Source organism: Panicum virgatum, chromosome 9N (assembly GCF_016808335.1).
Source record: "Panicum virgatum strain AP13 chromosome 9N, P.virgatum_v5, whole genome shotgun sequence".
NCBI lineage: Eukaryota > Viridiplantae > Streptophyta > Magnoliopsida > Poales > Poaceae > Panicum > Panicum virgatum.
The window spans coordinates 18,307,420-18,326,218 of NC_053153.1; the positions used below are offsets into that span (position 1 = coordinate 18,307,420).

At 47.7% G+C, this 18,799-nt stretch overlaps 2 protein-coding genes and 1 pseudogene across 2 annotated transcripts; 1 reads left to right on the forward strand and 2 right to left on the reverse strand.

Moving 5' to 3' along the window:
• Positions 1-4,759: 4,759 nt before the first annotated feature.
• LOC120690545 lies at positions 4,760-5,741 on the reverse strand. The gene has a single exon (XM_039973229.1). The coding sequence runs from the start codon at positions 5,701-5,703 to the stop codon at positions 4,864-4,866; it is 840 nt and encodes a 279-aa protein (XP_039829163.1). The 5' UTR covers positions 5,704-5,741; the 3' UTR covers positions 4,760-4,863.
• A 944-nt stretch (positions 5,742-6,685) lies between these two features.
• LOC120688804 (translation initiation factor IF-2-like) lies at positions 6,686-8,063 on the reverse strand. The gene has a single exon (XM_039971176.1). It carries the CDS (start codon positions 8,048-8,050, stop codon positions 6,686-6,688), a length of 1,365 nt encoding a protein of 454 aa, XP_039827110.1. The 5' UTR covers positions 8,051-8,063.
• A 7,656-nt stretch (positions 8,064-15,719) lies between these two features.
• Positions 15,720-18,799, forward strand: part of LOC120688805 — a 36,191-nt pseudogene continuing 33,111 nt past the window's right edge.

Here is an 18,799-nt window from a genome sequence, read left to right on the forward strand (position 1 = left end):
ATTAAATAGTTTATAGACAGCTAAATAGACAATTCATTGTACAAATTGTTCATTTACTATTTATATGCACTGCACAATGTATTTGTAGATGGCAGCTGTCTATACCATTGTACATGACCGTCAGTTCGGTGGCGGGTACCGGATTTCGCACCAAACTCGGATTCTTGTGTATTAAAAGAACTCGGATTGGGTGGCTGCTGCCCGGTCATCAGACTTTAGAGATCGCCGGCCGTGCCATGAAGATGGAACAGCAGGACTTGCGGGTCTGCTCGCCGACGGCCAACGGCCGACGTCCTCCGGCGCATGCCGCTGGGTCTGCGGTGGGTACGTGGTGGCGCGCGCTCACCGACGGCGGCCGCGTCTTCCGAACCATCCTCCCCGCGCTCGCTGGCGAGCCTCGTCGTTAGCTACGCGGAGCTTCTTTTCGGTCGTCTCGTCAAGCAGTTATAGGCTGACAGTCGTCGCCGGCATGCAACTTGGATTGAAGAGATGAGCCATGCTGAGTACCGGCGAGGAGCGCTAGTTCTAGCTCTACGTTCATTGCCCAACAAACTGACTTTGTCATGAGGTAGCACGTTAAGAAACACCTTTTTTTAAGGAATTGGATCGGAGAGCTACCGATCTATCTATACTATATAAAAGTTGAAACAATTGAAAACAATTCTCACTAAAATTAGGCCCACCGTACCTCTCACAGAGGTCCCACTCGCCAGCCCGGAAGGTTTGACGAAAGGGGGTGGAGTCCCATTTTTTGATAGAAGGAAAATATTTCCACCAAAATCTTAATACTTTTTACACCTAGCACTTTTGTCTACCCACCCTTATACCCACTTATTACTTTCCATTATATAGATGTCAGGTGATCATAATTTTTGGTAAGGCATCCTCAAATCTTTTCTTTTTATTTTTAGCTGATTAGCATTATATTGTGTGGTTATTACCTTCCTTTTGTGCACTGGTTAACTTTCTATTCATGCACCGATTACTTTCCAATCGCTTGATGCGATACTCGCCCAACGTTCCCGACTTAAATCTGTGTCCCTCCTCGTCCATTGATTGTCCACCTTCCCTTTTTATTGATCGTCTCGCACGCCTACATCAAGCAATCCAGATCGATGCCTACTCCTCTCCATCACCGGTGGACTCATTGCTCCTACTCCTCTCCATCATCGGTGGACTCATTGCTCCAACTCCAACCTCGATGTCTAGCTGGGTGAGTGAGTGAGCAGCTTTATTTCTCTATCTTCTTCATATCGTGTGCTCCGGTGGCCGCAATCCTGATCCAGCAGGGCTGAGGGGATGCCTGTATTCGTTTTGTTTTCTGCAGGGTGGTTGGTGCACAATCTGAGAGTACAAGGGGATGAAGAGATGACTCAATGTGTCGTCGATGGGAATACTGCCACGCCGCGAAATGGAGAAGGGCCCCGGGGAGAAGCTCATATAATATGTGCATAATTATTTTATTTATAAATATTAATTATTTAGATATCTATTATTTTATTTATACAATATATATATGTAATATTTATTTTTTAACCCATATACATATATAGGATGTTTGGCGGCATCTGACCATAGCTTCATCCTGCGAACCAATGCTGCAGAGACCTGTGAGAATCATCGGCACTAAAAGGTGATTTTAATAATGCCTTAATTACTTTATTGTTGTTGTTCATTTATAAAGTGTGTGTGTGTGTGTGTGTATGTTGCAAATATTTAGAATTGTATACATTTCCTGTGTTACGTGATGGAATCAAATTTGTGGTTGCCACTTGAGATCAGAAGTTTCTCGATGTACCACGCTTGGATTATAAAGGAGGGCAAGTCTACAGTGAAGTACTGATCAATATCAGAGAGGTGGCTCGAACCTTCCCGAAATATCATCTACAACCTCGTACGAGTCCTTCGATTAGACTATTTTAGATTACATTGGGTCAGTGTGATATACTAATAAATAAATTAAATTTTTAATAGTATTGATGAAATAATTTTTTTAAATACGTGTATGTGACACGTGCATCTCCACTAGTTATATTAAAGAAGAATATAAAAATTCAATTGAGCAATAAAAAAATACAACAACCGAATACCAAGTCGCTCAACAAACATATCATATCATTCAAGCACACTCCAAATATGAACCTCCTCAACCAGATTCAGGTACTATACTACTATCGCATCTTGTAGGTCATCGACACCTTCCCCAACGATACCAACTAGAGAATTGTCCATCGCCTCGACCTTGTTATCGTTGAGGTTGTAAATCTCATTTAAAGCTGCATCCACATCTGCTAGCAGGCCCATTGAACATGTCAACAAACTCTTGCAGTGCAACCTCAGTTGGGGCAGCCTCATCATTTAAAATACAAGCTTACGACAAAGGTTACACGTACACCCTCGCTCTTTGCTTTAATTTTCTCTCCATACAAATTTCCATATAAAACTAACCGTTCATGGGTATACAAAACGATGTTATGTATTTTATGTTTTTTAGTATTTAATCACCCCAAAATAATCATTTTCGAACATGATTTCCTAGCTTATAAGGCATGTTACTCCCACGTATACACAAAAATGGCGACCAAACCTGACATATAGCTATACATATCTATACCTTTTACTAAAGCGAGTAAGGTTTCCTCCTAAATTTTTTGTTTGGTCCGTCTTGTGTCTTTGACATGTGGGCCTTAGTCCACCTCATATGCAAGTAGGACTAGCCTTTCGTTAATCGGAATCCTAATTGGAACCTGGACAAATCAATTAGAGTCATAATTGGACTCTGAATAAATCAATCGGACAATCAATATCTCGCATGATCACAACATGGTCTGTACACGGTGAGCAAGCACAAAGTAATGTAGATTATATTACCCGTAGCAACGCACGTGCACTATATATATATATATATATATATATATATATATATATATATATATATATATATATATATATATATATATATATATATATATATATATACACACACACACTAAAGCGAATAAAGTTTCCACTTAAATTTTTAGTTTGATCCATACTGTGTCCTTGACATGTTGATCTTAATCTATCCCATATGCGAGTCGGACTAGCTTTCGTCAATTGAAATCCTAATTGGAACCTAGACAAATCAATCAGAATCATAATCGAACCCTTGATAAATTAATGGAAATCCCAATCGGATTTCGGACAATTAATGTCTCAGCATGATCATAACATGATATGTACACGGAGAACAAACACAAAGTTGATGATATTATGTAAATTTACCATATTACCCATAACAACGCACGAGCACTATATGCTAGTACATATACATATGTAGGGTTGAAAACGGTCGGGATAAATCCCGTTCCGTTCCGCTCCGGTTTCTACATTTTACCGCCTTATTTTTGTATTTTCGGACAAATTCAGAACCAATACGAAATACGGGATGTGAAATTCGAAAACGGGTCGAAAACGGTTTGGCTTCTATCCCGATCGTTTCCGTATTTCCCGTATTTGATCAGGATATCCCATTTTCATAAATTCGAAATATACCAAATTTTGCAGCCCACAAACCAAAGCAGATATTAGGCCGAATCTTGAAGGCCCAGCCCAAATTAAAAAAAACCCTATCCACCACTCCAGCTACCAGCCTACCACACGCCAGCCTTCGTGTCCCTGGCTCCCTCCCGTCCGTTCCAGCCGCCGCTTCTCTCCTGTCTCGCCTGCCAGGCGTCAGGCGCCCAGCCCTCCTCCAATCCTCCCTGAGCCGGCTGGCGAGGCCTCACCGTCGGCTCACCCCAAGTCTTTGCAGTCTGCAGCCCTCGCCCGCCGCATGTCTCCGTCCTCCGATTCTCCCTGCACTGCACTCGCCATCGCCAGCCTCTTTGTAGCTCTCTCCCTTGAGCCCTCAACTCCAGTCCTCCCCCCAGCCCCTTCGTGGTCCTCGCCACCAGTCCCTCCTCCGGTCCTCCCCCGGACGGCCGGCGAGGCCTCACCTGCAACAATTTGTCTCTTTTAATTAAGTTGTTTGTGTTCGGTTGAGATATTTGTTTTATTTGAGTTGTGGCTGTGACTTTGTTCAATGTTCTAACTTTGTTGTGGTTGTGACTTGTAACTACCGTATATTACCGTATATTACTGTATGGCAGTGAACTTGTGAGGTTGTTAATTATTATCATGTTTACAAATACTTGTGCTATTATTATTTGTCTATGTATTTTCATGTACACATGTCAACTTTGTCGGATGATTGGGTATGATCGTACAGAGTTGGTGTTTCTGTTTTGCCTTCCGTAGACCGTTTGTTTTCGACACATTTCCGTTCGAATTGGTTCGTTTTCGATATACCGTGAGTCTGTATTCATATTCGTGTTCGACTTGTTTGTTTTCAATATTTTTTTGTAATTAAATGTAAAAGTGAAAATGGTAATGAGCTTATCCCGACCGATCCCGTCTGTTTTCAACCCTATACAATTGTACATATTTCTTTCTCCCATGGTACTAATCTCTATCTCTTCTCTGTTAGGATATTTCTAAAGCAAACAATGATTCGTTGGTCCGCTAATCATAATTCTAATAGAAACTCGAATAATTAATTGGAATCATAATTGAAACCTAGACAAATTAATCGAAATCCCAATCAGAACCCAAACAAATAACGTCTCAGTGGGAGTATCATCGACATAGTTAGCAAGACCATAAATTAGTTAATCGAGCCGGAGGAGTGTCATGGTGATGACACTTATCTCATATTTCATGACACTTTTCATCCTCTCTCTTCATAAAAAGTTTGTTACCAAATTTAATGCCCATAACACTACTATAACACTTCCATTGAGACTGGTCTAACCATAATTGCCATCTCCATCTGATGTTACTCCATTAAGACGAAGCGGCGCCCCGTGCCGCCGCACGTTTGGCCGCTCGATCCTTTTGATAGAGGTCGACGAGGTGCTTGGGCGTGCGGCACTTGCGAGACCAGTGGCCTGTGCATCCACACCTGTAGCAGATCTGGTTCTTCTCCTCCTCCTCGGCCCTCTGGTACAGGGCGACCCGGTGCTTCGCCGTGCGGCAATTTTCGGCCAAATGGCCCCTGCATCCGCACATGTTGCAGAACTTGAACTTGGGCGGTTTCCCCTTGGCGTTGCCCTTGCTCCTGCTGCCGTCTCCCCGCAGACCTTCGGCAGCTGACCCTCGACCGCCTCTCCACTGAGCAGCCGCGGCCTGTGCTTCAGGCACAGGCCAGAAACCAGCCGGGCGGCCGCCATGATTCCTCGGGATGTGCTTGGACATGTGCTGCTTCTGGAGCACATGCTCATTACTGGCTTTCGGGGGAGCCCTGGCCTTCGGAGGGCAAGCGGCTTCCCGTCCCGTAGCCGGGCCGAGGTCAATGGCGTCCACGCCACGGCGCGTCGCGGCCTGGGAATCTCGCCATGCGACGGCGGCGGCGCTCTCGCACGCGGCGACCGTCTGCATTGTGTCGTCTGCGCTCACGCCGGAGCCGGACGGAGCAAGGCCGCTGCCTCTACGTGGAGGAACCGGGCTCACCTTACTGGCGTCGTCCCCGGAGCCGGCCGGTGCAAGCCGCGCGGCGTCGCGCGTGGCGGCGCTCCCGCCGGCGCTCTTCGGGGCGCCGGCCTGGACGAGGTTCGGGGCGTCGCTCTCGCGCGTCGCGGCGGGTGAGCTTTTGCGCACGGTGGCGCCCGCGGCGTCCGCCTGCATCGCGGTGGCCGCGCGAGCACCGGCCTGTGCAAGGCCATCGCTACCTATGTTGCCCGGATACGCGGATACGGATACCGGTACGCGATACGGGGATACTCCGATACGTCATTTTTCCAAAAACAAGGATACGGGGATACGCCAATATATATAAAAAATAAAAACAAATAAAAGTTTCAGGAACTAGAATGTGAGAAAATAGAAGTTCCAGGGACTATAATGCATCATAAACTCATATATTCATATGTTCTATAATTATTAGAAAAGGGAAGGGGCAAAGGAAAAAAGAACCAACCTTATCTTACATGTTCGTCTGTTCCACGAATGGATGTCGGTCGTCTTCTTCCCCAACCTCCGGCACACTCTCTCTCTTTCTCTGTGTAGCGGCCAACTCCGGCTGCCGCGGCTCCTCCTCTCCCTCTCCAGAGGCCGCGGCTCATCCTCTCCCTCTCAAGCGGCCGCGCGGGCCAGAGGAGCGCTCCGGCGGCCGTGGCAACCCGCCAACGGCGAGCTCCAGCAGCGTAGCACGGACGGGTGGGCGGGCGGAGGTGACGGCAAAGGAGCGACAAGCGATGGGGAAGGAGCAGGAGGAGGCACGGGCGGGTGGCCGGGCGGCGGTGACGGCAAGGGAGCGATGAGCAGCGGGGAAGGAGCAGGAGGAGGCGTGGGCGGGTGGCCGAGCGGCGGTGACAGCAAGGGAGCCGTGCGAGGCTGCTGCGGGCCTGTGGCTGCGCGAGTGGGGATGAGAGGGTGGCACAGTTGAACGGAGGATCTTTATACGAAGCGATTGAGTGGTGTTGTTAGGGTTTGAAGGTATCGGACAAGTATCCACAGGTATCCCACGAGTATCTGATTTATTTTTATTATTTGAAAATACCTAAATAGTCTGATACTTACGGAATACGTATCCGGGAGTATCCGTGGAGTACGGGTATCCGATACGATATTCGATACCGGTACATGAGTTTTGCGAAGTATCCGCGTATCATAGATCGCTACAGGCGGCTAGAGGACGCGGACTCACCTCGTCGGCTTCCTGAGGCTTGACGACCTGCAACGGAGACGCCTTCTCGTCTGCCACTGGCGCGTCGTCGTTGAGCGCCTGCATCTCCTCGGGTTCCACTGTCTCCATCTCCAAGTCGGCCACCTCCTCCTCGACGGCCTGCTGCTCCTGCTTCGGCACCTTGGCCAGCGGAAAGCTAGCGACAACCATCGGAGGGCTAGCCGCGTCCAAGACGGGGGGCTCGTGTCGAACGCCGGTGATCTGGCTGATGGGATCCGCACCCACCTGCGCTTTGATGGCAGTGATTGGGAAGCCATCGCCGCCAGGACGGCACGGGCTCGCGTTGGCCTCGCCGCCATCGTGCGAGGCGTTCTCGACGACCACCAAGTCGTCCTTCTTCTGGTTGGCTGCCTCCACCTCCTGGCTGCCGGTGACGGGCGCTGCGGACGCTGCGGCGGAGGCTGGGATGGGGCGGGGCCGACGACTCATTCGTTGCAGCGGGAGCCGCCCAGCCCTGTTCGCGGCGTTCGAGGCATGGCGCGCCGCGGCAGGTCCAGGGAGCTCCTGCGAAACGACGGCGATCTTACTGACGGGATCCACCTGCGCTGTCGCGTTCGGCTCCACCGCGAGGCCAATGCTGTCGTCAGGGTCTGGAGGAACCGGCCTTGACTTCTTGCCGTTGCAATTCATCTCTTCCAGCGGAGACGCCGCCGCTGCGTCCTCCTGCACACGGATCTCCGCGTGAGTCGCGTCCGCCTCGTGGCTGGACGTCTTCCGCTTCTTGCCCTTTTCGGCGTCCAGGGCGGTAGCGGCCGGCGCGGGGACGGCGGGCTGAGCGGGAGCCGGGTCAGGGGCGCCATTGGCGGGTTCGGGCTCGTCGAGGGCCCGAAGCTTGCGGGCGGCGCCGCCGGTAGCGGCCGGCTCGGAGACGGCGGGTGGGATCGGGACAGGGGCATGGACGGGCTGTGCCACCTGGCGGACGCCATCGCCGGTGGCGGACGGCGCGGCGGGCACTGCGGCCGGAGCAGGCGCAAGGGCCGGGGCGGGCCGGGACTCGTCGAGTTCCCGGAGCTGGCGGCGTCGGAGTGTCACGGGGTACTGGAGCGATGAGATGTACGAGTCGAGGTCCTCCCAGCGGAAGGGGAGCGGCGCGGGGGCGCAGGCCGCGAGGCGGTCGAAGGTCTCCCGGAGGCGGCGCTTCTTGGCCGGGAGCGCGGCAGCGACCGCCTCCAGCTCCCACATCTCCAGGACCGCCGGCGGGCGGTCGAGGTCGGGGAGCGCCAGGAGGGGGTGCGGGTACTGGGGCAGCGGAGCCGCCGCCGCGGCGTTGCCGTTACGCGAGTCCATTATTCGCGGTTGCCGTTTCGATACGGGGGGAGCGGCGGACGAGACGGATGCGCGCCTGTGATTTTATAGCCGAGGACGAGCCGAGCCGGAGCAGAGCAGGCCTTAATAAGGCCTTTATTTGGGCTTCGTTGTCAGGACTCTGGTGATTAAATAGCGCGCGGCGGTGAGACAGCAATAGATACGATCACACAAACGCACGTACCCCACACTTATGAACACAGGTAGATCCTCGAAATTGATAAAATTATTACAAACATCTCGCTGCTAACGGACATGTCGACTGCCACGGGGAAGAATGATATTTGGTAAAGTTAATTTGTAAATTACAATAATAAACAACAAACTCCTAGAAAAAGTAAAAAAACTGAATGAGGCTGGAAGTGTAGGTTTGAAGAAAATAGAAGAGTGCCTGCTGGATCCTCATCCAGCTGCCACGGATGAGATTTGTTTGTTGTATGTCTATGCAACCAGAAGCCAACCGGCTCACATCTTACATACTAAACGCGTGCTGCACATGGAATCAACAGGAATAGTATATGGGATCTGAAAGTTAATTCTGCAGATATGCACACATGTAAGACACGTCCTTTTTTTAGTATAAAAAATCAAATATCACCCTCCTTTGAGGTGCGATTAAATATCGCTTGAGGTTATGGAAGAACGCACCTAGAAATAATAGTCGAACCAGAGAAAGATATTTGTTTCAATAGTTGTATTGTAATTTGTTGATAAATTATAGATTTTACAGGCTAGAAAGTAAGCCAGGCTAGTTAGAACAGGAGAGGATAGACATAAGAATAGCAAGGACGCGAAGCAGTGAGGAATGAAACTGTTCATTTCCCTTATTTACCCCAGTTTAGAGGAAATACTTTTTAATGAAAACTTTAAGACAGACCCGAATAGAGAATTGCCTAATTGGTAAGGGATCAGAAGTTAGAATTAACCAGTTGGAAAAGAGATTGGAATGACACCTACGGATATTATTTAAGCTGCAATTAAGCCCATTAAAATTGATTGTACGTGGTACACTGAGAAATGAGAAAAGATTCTGTGCATGCAAAAAGACACAAAGATGATGATGTCATCCACGTACATGCGAATTCGAAACTAAAAAAGTTATAACTGTTAAACCGAGTATCTAGATTAAATTTAGATTTCACCGTTCTTTTATAACAAAAGTTTCAAAACAAGACCATACTTGTCTATGTTTGGACGACATTTTTCAAAATGTATTTTATAATACTAAGTGCTTAATTTCAGAAACTGAGAATAAATATTTTAAGAGCATGAACACATTAGTATTTTCTGCAAACAAAATATATATAACGGACAAATAGTAATGTACAACGAACAAAATATTACACATCACAAACATTTAATTGTATAGGATAGGTAATAAAAAATAAATATTGCTAATAAATTTGACAACGTCACGAAACAATTTAATCGCATTTTGAACACGCGGACAAAAAGTTTTACATGAAGAATAAATGCAACTATAATATAAAAAATATTCTTATAAATATATATACACATGCTAAACAAGTTAGTATACAAAAAAAATTAAATTATAAAACCAAATGATATCCAGTTGATTAGTCAGACTGAATTTTTAATGACACTGTTATATAAACTTCAACGACCTCCAATTGAGACGAATAAACAAAATAATGCCATCTGACCTCCGGGTTATTATCCTTACTGGAGAGCCGATAATCAACAAAGCAAAACCAGATCTGCAGTTAAGTGAATAACGGCGGTCCATCTGGATTTCAAAGTGATGTATGCGCGAGAAATCAAAACCTGAAACTCTATATCAACAAGAATGCACAGCCGATCAGAGACAAAACTCGTAACTCGAGATCACCCGCAAGAACTCTAGAACAATAAATATGGAGGGTAGGACAGGAAGATGAGAGTAGTAGTACCGACAAAAGCAACCAGGACTCTGCTCGGGATAAAAAAAAGCAACAAGCATAAATGCATACTGAATATTAGATTGAAAAGAAGGTAGCAGCAGGGATTTGTTCATTTGTTCACAGGAAGGATACGTGGTACTGAAGTGGATGGTGGCTGGAGATGGCCTGAGTACGGACGGTATGATGATGTGAATGTGACATGTGAGGATGGATAGATTGCCAGAGACGCGTGGTTGTGGATCGATTTGTGCATATCAGAACAAGGGTTTTTGACATACATGTCATACATGCCACTAAAAATTTGGGTGGGTCATCTATGCTATCGCTCAAATTTTTTGCGACACTCGTGCCATTTTAGACGAAAAGAGAGGCAACGGACACTAATAGAAATGGAAAATAAAAACTATTTTGCCCTTGGTTTCGCTGTCAGGACCGTGCGTTCGCTGTTAGGACCGTGCGTGAGGAGATAAGAGAAATGAAATTAGAAAAAAGTGAAAATATTTTTTTAAAAGTAAAAAATGGAAATAAATTAAAAAAATCGGAAATAAATTAGAAAAATAAGGGGAAATAAGAAATAAATTAGGAAAAAGGCAATAAGTAATAAATAATGCAAAATATTATTTAAATATAATTAAAATGTGCAGAAAATTTGGCATGACCATTGCAGACCATTAAAAAATTGGCATGACCATTGTAGACCATTGAGTTCATCACATAAGTTCATACCAATATTTAAGCAACTAAGTTCATCACATAAGCATGGGCTATCCAAGCACAAGTGTCTTAATTATTACATGTCCATTGCATAAAACATAACAACAAAAGAAGTAGTTCCTTCATCACATAAAACATGAACCACAAATTATTCAAGCTAGAGTTTCTTTATCCAAGCACAAGTTTCTTTCTTCCTTGTCTTGTGTGTAGCGCTGGCCACCGCCTCATTGTGTGGGAATACCATCCTCTTCAACCTCTTCTTTGGTGGACCCCTGAAATAAAATTAATGGTTGTCTAAGTTATGTCTAGGATTACAAGTAGATTGTCTATGATTGAAACTATGTCTAGAAAGTTTACCTCTCAGCTCCATTGCAGCTATGCCATTTGGATCCCTGTTCTTACACTTGTACTAGTGGTGCCCTAAATGATGGCATATTGGGCACTCATGTTGCTTGCCTCTTCCTTTTGTCCTGGTACCTCCCTCCAAAGCAGATTTCATCTTGTTCTTCCTCCTTCCTCCTGCAGTTAACTTAAGCAATGGCGGATGCATGAAGAAGGCATGTGTGGCTTTGGGCCACATAGACTTGTCAGGAATACAAGGCACTCGACCTTCATATGCAGCTTTGAATGTGTCATCACTACCAGATTCATCATCGCTACCAGATTCATGGCCTCATTCATCTCTATGAGTAGTGCCAACTGGACTTTGAGGAGCAGGTATTGGATTTTGGGGACCAATGTCAATATACAAGCATTCATCATCAATGCTCACATGCTCAAAGGATGGGTTTGGGTTAGCCAAGTAATCAACATTTGATTCACTAGAATTGGGAGGATGTGCTGTATTTTCACTTGGGTTAGCCAAGTAATCAACATTTGACGCAATAATATGAAATTCTAGATTGAAACAAGTGTCCGAGTCCATCCTACAGATGAACAATAGCGCATGCTCATCACATATACATTCATCACATTTATGCAAGCAAAAACAGTGAGTTATGGAGAGGGAAGGCTTAGCTACCTGTTGTTCTGCTGCTGTGGCCTCCACGCGACCTGACAAACGGCGGCGGCAGCAGATCGAGAGGGGGCCGGGAGGTGGTGACGCACGGTGGCGCGCCCTCGCGGTGGCGGCTGGGCACCCTGGCGGCGGCCGCGCGCCCTTGTGTCGCCGGCGGGCCGCCCTCGCGGCAGCGGCGGCAGATCCGGAGGAGCCCGGCGGTGGCGGCACCCTGCAGGGGGGCTCGGTGGGAGGGCTGGGGGGGCGGACAGGGAGCAACCTGATTGGGTTACGTTTACTTTTGCTATACACCCAGGGGCATAAGGGTCATTTGCATTGATGGGTCCAAACTGGAAGGGCTCCAACTCTGTTAAGTTCTAACAGAATATGGATGAAATGGCACATATGTAAAAAGAAGTTCGTGCGATGGCACAGATGATCCACTCAACTATTCAGTGGCATACACGGCGCGACAAACTTTCTTAATGACATACATGTCAAAGACTCTAAGAACAAAACACCCCAGTTCTAGAAAGGGGAAAAGATTATTTTGGCTCACCAATGTCTCCTGAAGTTCAACTCCGCATATGCTGACTGGAAGACTCTCTCTCTCCTGAGTCGTCTCAGCATAGCCCGTCCCAAGCCCGGGTAAAGGAGGAGGGTTGCGTTAGGTTTTGGCAAATCAGCATAAAAAATAGCCACTCTAATGGATTTGAAACCCACAAGAAACTCGTTGGGGGTGTAACCCTCTTAGCGAAACGCTACATCGGAACCCGGGTGTGGTGATAAATGGGCAAGGGCCGGGTCGCCATCCCCCCACGGGCGCATCGTATCGTGACCTGGGTACGATGATAAGTGAGCAAGGGTCGGGTCGTCACCTGAATGGCGCGCTACATCTACGCCCGGGTGTAGTGAAAAATGAGCAAGGGTCCTCGCACTTCCCTCGACGGGTGCGAAGGGTAAGGAAGCTAGCCGAGCCAACTAGGATTCGTATAGGTAGCTGGAACGTAGGGTCCCTACGGGTAAGTTGTGAGAGCTAGTTGATGCAGCAATTAGGAGGCGTGTAAATATTCTATGCGTTCAGGAGACTAAATGGAAGGGCCAGAAGGCGAAGGAGGTTGAGGATACTGGCTTCAAGCTTTGGTACACGGGAGCAACTCCGGGTAGGAATGGTGTAGGCATCTTGATTGATAGGAGCCTTAAGGATGGAGTCGTAGAGATTAGAAGGCAAGGCGACCAGATTATCCTAATCCGGTTGGTAGTTGGAGATTCGGTTTTGGATGTGATCAGTGCCTATGCCCCTCAGGTAGGCCTTAGTGAGAGCACCAAGATGCAGTTCTGGGAAGATCTAGATAGCATGGTTAGTACCGTGCCTACCAGCGAGAAACTCTTCATAGGAGGAGATCTCAATGGCCATGTGGGTGCGACTAATGTAGGGTTCGAGCGAGTGCACGGGGGTTTTGGGTATGGTAGCAGGAGTCAAGAGGAGGAGGATGTGTTGACCTTCGCGTTAGCCTACGACTTGTTGATAGCGAATACCGTGTTTAAGAAGAGGGAATCCCATCTTGTGACGTTTCGTAGTGGACAACACTCGAGTCAGATCGACTTTATCCTTGCTAGGAGGGAGGATAGACGTGATTGCTTAGATTGTAAGGTGATACCTGGGGAGTGTGTTGTCCCTCAACACAAGCTTGTGGTGGCGGACTTTCGTCTTCGGGTACGTGTTCACCGGGACAAACGTGCCAAGATTGCGAGAACAAAGTGGTGGAAGCTTAGAGGGGAAGCGGCACAAGTGTTTAAGGAAAGGATGCTAGGTGAGGGGCCTTGGGAAGAAGGAGAAGACGCAGATGACATGTGGCTAAAGATGACAATATGTGTTCGGAAGATGGCGTCAGAGGTGTTTGGCGTGAGTAGGGGAGGCAAACAGGAGGGGAAAGACACCTGGTGGTGGAACGACAAGGTGCAAAGGGCTATTAAGGAGAAGAAGTAGTGTTTCAAGCGCCTCCACCTTGACAAGAGTGCAGCCAACATCGAGGGCTATAAATTAGCGAAGAGGGTTGCAAAGCGAGCTGAGTGTAGCAAAGGGTAAGGCGTATGATGACCTGTATGAGCGGCTAGGCATGAAAGAAGGGGAGAATGACATTTATAGGATGGCTAGGATCCGCGAGCGGAAGACAAGGGACATCAACCAAATCAAATGCATTAAGGATGGGACAGATCGACTGTTAGTGAAGGATGAGGAGATCATGGATAGATGGAGAGAGTACTTCGACAAGTTGTTTAATGGGGAGAGTGAGGGCCCTACCCTTGAGTTAGATGACTCTTTTGACGACACCAACAGACGTTTTGTGAGGAGAATTCAGGAGGTAGAGATCGGGGAGGCTTTGAAGAGGATGAAGGGAGGTAAAGCGATGGGCCCTGATGGTATCCCCATTGAGGTGTGGAGATGCCTAGGAGATAGAGCAATAGTATAGTTAACTAAGCTTTTTAATCTCATTTTTCGGTCAAACAAGATGCCGAAAGAATGGAGGAGAAGTATATTAGTACGTATCTTCAAAAACAAGGGCGATGTTCAAAGTTATACTAACTTCCGTGGGATTAAGCTGATGAGTCATACGATGAATCTTTGGGAGAGGGTTGTCGAGCATCGCCTGAGTGACAAGTGTGACCCAAAACCAATTTGGGTTCATGCCTGGAAGGTCAACCATGGAGGCAATTTTACTAATACGACAATTGATGGAGAGATATAGAGAGCAAAAGAAGGATTTGCACATGGTCTTCATTGACCTTGAGAAGGCATATGACAAAGTACCGAGAAATGTCATGTGGTGGGCCTTGGAGAAGCACAAAGTCCCAACTAAGTACATTACCCTCATTAAGGATATGTATAAGGATGCGGCGACGTTTGTCCGGACATGTGATGACAACACCACTGACTTTCCTATTAACATAGGCCTACACCAGGGGTCAGCATTGAGCCTTTATTTATTTGCTTTAGTGATGGATGAGATCACAAGGGATATACAAGGTGAGATCCCTTGGTGTATGCTCTTTGCTGATGATGTGGTGCTAGTTGACGAGAGTATGGCAGGGGTTAATAGGAAGTTAGAGCTGTGGAGACGCACGTTAGAGTCGAAAGGGTTCAGACTTAGTAGGACCAAGACCGAGTACATGATGTGCGATTTCAGCGCGACTAGGCATGAGGGGGGAGACGTTAGTCTAGATGGACAAGTGGTGGTCCAAAAGGATACTTTTCGGTATTTAGGATCGGTGTTACAAAAGGATGGCGACATTGATGAAGATGTTAGGCATAGAATTTCAACTGGCTGGTTGAAATGGCGGCAAGATTCTAGCATCCTTTGTGACAAGAGGGTGCCACAAAAGCTAAAAGGCAAATTCTATAGGACAACAATTCGTCCGGCGATGTTATACGGTGTTGAATGTTGGCCTACAAAAAGATGACATGTCCAGCAACTGAGTGTAGCAGAGATGCGGATGTTGCGGTGGTTTTACGGGCACACAAGGAGGGATAGAGTCCGGAACGAAGTTATTCGAGATAGGGTCGGGGTGGCACCAATTGAGGATAAACTTACCCAGCATCGGCTGAGATGGTTTGGACATGTCCAACGAAGGCCTCCTGAGGCGCCGGTGCGTAATGAGGTTCTTGAGCGGGTCGATAATGTAAAGAGGGGTAGAGGTAGACCTAAACTGACGTGGGATGAGTCGGTTAAGAGAGACCTTAAGAATTGGAATATTTCTAAAGAGATAGCTTTGGATAGGAGCGCTTGGAGACTAGCTATTAATGTGCCTGAACCTTGAACTTATTTCTTTCGGGTTTCATCTCTAGCCTACCCCAACTTATTTGGGAAAAAATGCTATGTTGTTGTTGTTGTTGATGATGTCTCCTGAAGTTCGATGCCGACGAGGGTGTCACTTCCCTCACTGTGGCCAACAAGACCGCCGGGCAAGGTCACAAATATGGACAACGGCAATGGCGATAACAGTGAGATAGGTTGGGCCCCGCTCCCTCTCATCGTTGATGAGGTCGCCGGAGGTAGAGAGGGAAGGGGCCGGCCGCGACATCCTCTTCTCCCCCTACGGCGACCTGTGGCGCCAGCTCCGGCGGATCTGCGTGCTCGAGCTCCTCTCCCCGCGCTGCGTCCAGTCCTTCCGCCGCTTCCGGGAGGAGGAGGCCGCTGGCCTGCTCCGCTCCGTGGCCGGCTCGTGCCTGGCGGCGCTCTGGAGGCTGGCGAGAGGAGGGAGAAGAGTTCTATCCAGCAAACTCTGTTACAGTATTGATAGGATCTTTTAGCCTTCGTTGACCACGAGAGGTTAAGCTAGTAGCCAATCCGATGTCAGCATGTTTAGTGCATTGCCACGTGCCACGTAGGAGTGGAGCGCGAATCTTGAGGAAGCATTGGACGGCATATTAGGGCGTCCACAATGGTAATAGCTAGTACTAGCTATGTAGTCAACTGATGTGGAGATGGAAGAAAAAAGAAAAGACTATTTTATATTATTGGATCCACACGCTCCTCTCACATATTCTTGGGCTATGTGAAATAGACCAGCTATTTACTCGTCACTAGTGACTACTCTCTTCTATTTTTTGGTTGCCACTTTAGATCTAACTAGCCAAATAGCTAATCATTGTGGACGCCTTATAGGGGGATATCCAATGCGGTGGACACGAGAACATTCGCGGCCTCCCAAGGTGATCTCCGATGGCCGCCTTTTAGGTAGCGGATCTCTCCACGGTCGGACAACAAATCCTTTTTTCGAGAGTGGTTTGTTAGCTGAACGAATGTGCTCGGCTTTTATCGATTGCTTCACTAACTTGTCAGATGAAGAGGAAGTCGAGGGGATGCATTGACAGTGATCCGGCATACTTCCTTCTGATTCTTTTTCAGTTTCCACCATCTCATACCTTTGGGAAAACCAACTTCAATTCAGAAATTCTCGACCATATGCGATTGGTCTGTGGAATCCTCAATGAGTTGGTCTAAATTGTTGATGAGAATGCGTGCTTCCTCTTAAGTGTATCCAGCCATGAGACATTCATGGTAGGAAGCATCTCTAGGAGCGCAATGAACTGACGATGAAAGCCCTTGGGAGCATGTACAATAGTTTAGACAGCTGTTATCCGTTTATCACACACAGACAGCTAAACAAACAACTTGTATAATGGATTGTCTGTTTAGCTGTCTACGAGATAGTTAATTTATTCTTTGGCACATATACCACGGTGATCTAGTGCATAATTTGACATTTATAGTCATTTTGTTGCATGCATAAGGGTGTGCATAATATATTCAGATAATACATATGACTCTTAAACATAAGCATGTATATAATTGAATAGCAAACAATTAGAAGGATTATCTTATTTAATAGCAACTAGCAAGCACAAAAACGAAGATTAAATCTAAAAAGTGGCATAAAACCATAAAACAATTTGTACCATGACAGACGGGCATACCATGCTCAAAAAATTAAACATACAGATAAAAACACAAGAAAGTAGCATGAGCATCATATTTTTTAAATGTAAAGCATCACAAGACAGATCCAACAAAACAAGTTTGAGCTCATTTGAACGTATATTTATTTTACTATGATGTTCAGAAAATCATGAACACACTAGTTAGTATTACTAAGCATCATCCATTGCTAGCTTCTACTGTTCATCTTCCTCCATCCGTAAAACACAAAGCGGAGGGAGAGAGGGGCAGATCTGCAGGCCGCAAGCATGTAGTGCTGCAAAACATGGAGAGAAGGAGCACTAGAACACGCGCAAGGAAGAATAGTAGAGCATCCATGCCAAGTCATCTCACCCTCAGCAGGAAGGACCGGAGCAGCAGCCGCACGACGAGCACAACAGAGATGGCAAAGGAAACTTGCCGTCGGTGACTTGCACAACGAGTGAGCAAGAGAGATGAGGGCCAAAATGGGACGATGGGTAGGAGGAGCGCATCGGATCCCCGCCGCCGGCGCTGAGCGGGAGCCAGATCATACAACGGCGTGCGGAGGCATCGACTCGCCTGTAGAGCGGGCATATGCCGTAGACGAACGACGCGACACTCCTCTCTCTCCGTGTTCAATGCCCTCTGCGAAGACGTATTTTGCAGCGATCGACGCAAAACGACGGAGTCGTCTGGGCGTTGTACGTGCCCTGATTCAGACTTAGGATCGGATCCTGAAGCAAGGGGTGAGTAGGGGAGGGGGGAGAAGGAGAGCAGACCTCGCTGGAGACGGGTGCTAGTGTGAGGCGCCGGCGGCGAAGGCCCACTGGACGGTGCTGCAACCTTTTCGGCGAAGAAACCTCCGTCGATGAGGGCTGCGGCCACGGCTGCGAGAAGGGCGCTGCCGTCGGTGGGGTGAGAGGACACGCCTGGACCAGGTAGCCAATGCCGGCCGGAGAGCCGCCCGCTCGGGATCGCCAGACCGGGAAAGCCGGGATTCAAAATTCAAACCGACATCGTGCCCTGCTGTCGCCTTGACGATTGTGAAAGTATACCTCGCAGGTTATGTAATTAGGAAGATCAGGATTATCATAGCGCAGCAAAAAGAAAGTACAATGCGAAAGTAAACATCAAGATGTCCAGCCCATCATGCCCAAAAGGCCAGGAAATTAAGAGAGGACGTCAGGACGCCAAAGATAAACGCAGCTCCTCTTCAGTTCTTCAGATGGACTTTAAATTTTCCTCAAAAAAAAAAGATGGAGTTTAAATGACAGGATGAATGCCTTCGTAGGAAACTAGGAATGCATCACTACGGGAGACCCCCCTTTGCCGTGTGCCAGGGGGCACACGGTAAAGCCCCAAAAGCCCACGGCAAACCATTTGCCTTGTGCCGCACACGGCAAAGCACACACGGCAACCAGACATCGGCAAAGCCGGCCTTTGCCGTGTGCTATATATCGGGCACACGGCAAAGGGTTTTCCGTGTGCCACTCTCGACCCACGGCAAAATAAAGTAGCCAGCCAGGTTGAGTGACGTGGCCAAATATTTGCCGTGTGCCCTGCAGACGTGGCACACGGCAAAGTTCAAATCTTTGCCGTGTGCCATTGTTTTTGCACACGGCAAAGATTGGCACCTTTACCGTGTGCCATGGTTTTT

Bases quoted from the DNA above. Each gene is read 5' to 3' on its own strand.
- LOC120688804 (XM_039971176.1), bottom strand. From the start codon at position 8,050: ATGGACTCGCGTAACGGCAACGCCGCGGCGGCGGCTCCGCTGCCCCAG.
- LOC120690545 (XM_039973229.1), bottom strand. From the start codon at position 5,703: ATGCAGGCGGACGCCGCGGGCGCCACCGTGCGCAAAAGCTCACCCGCC.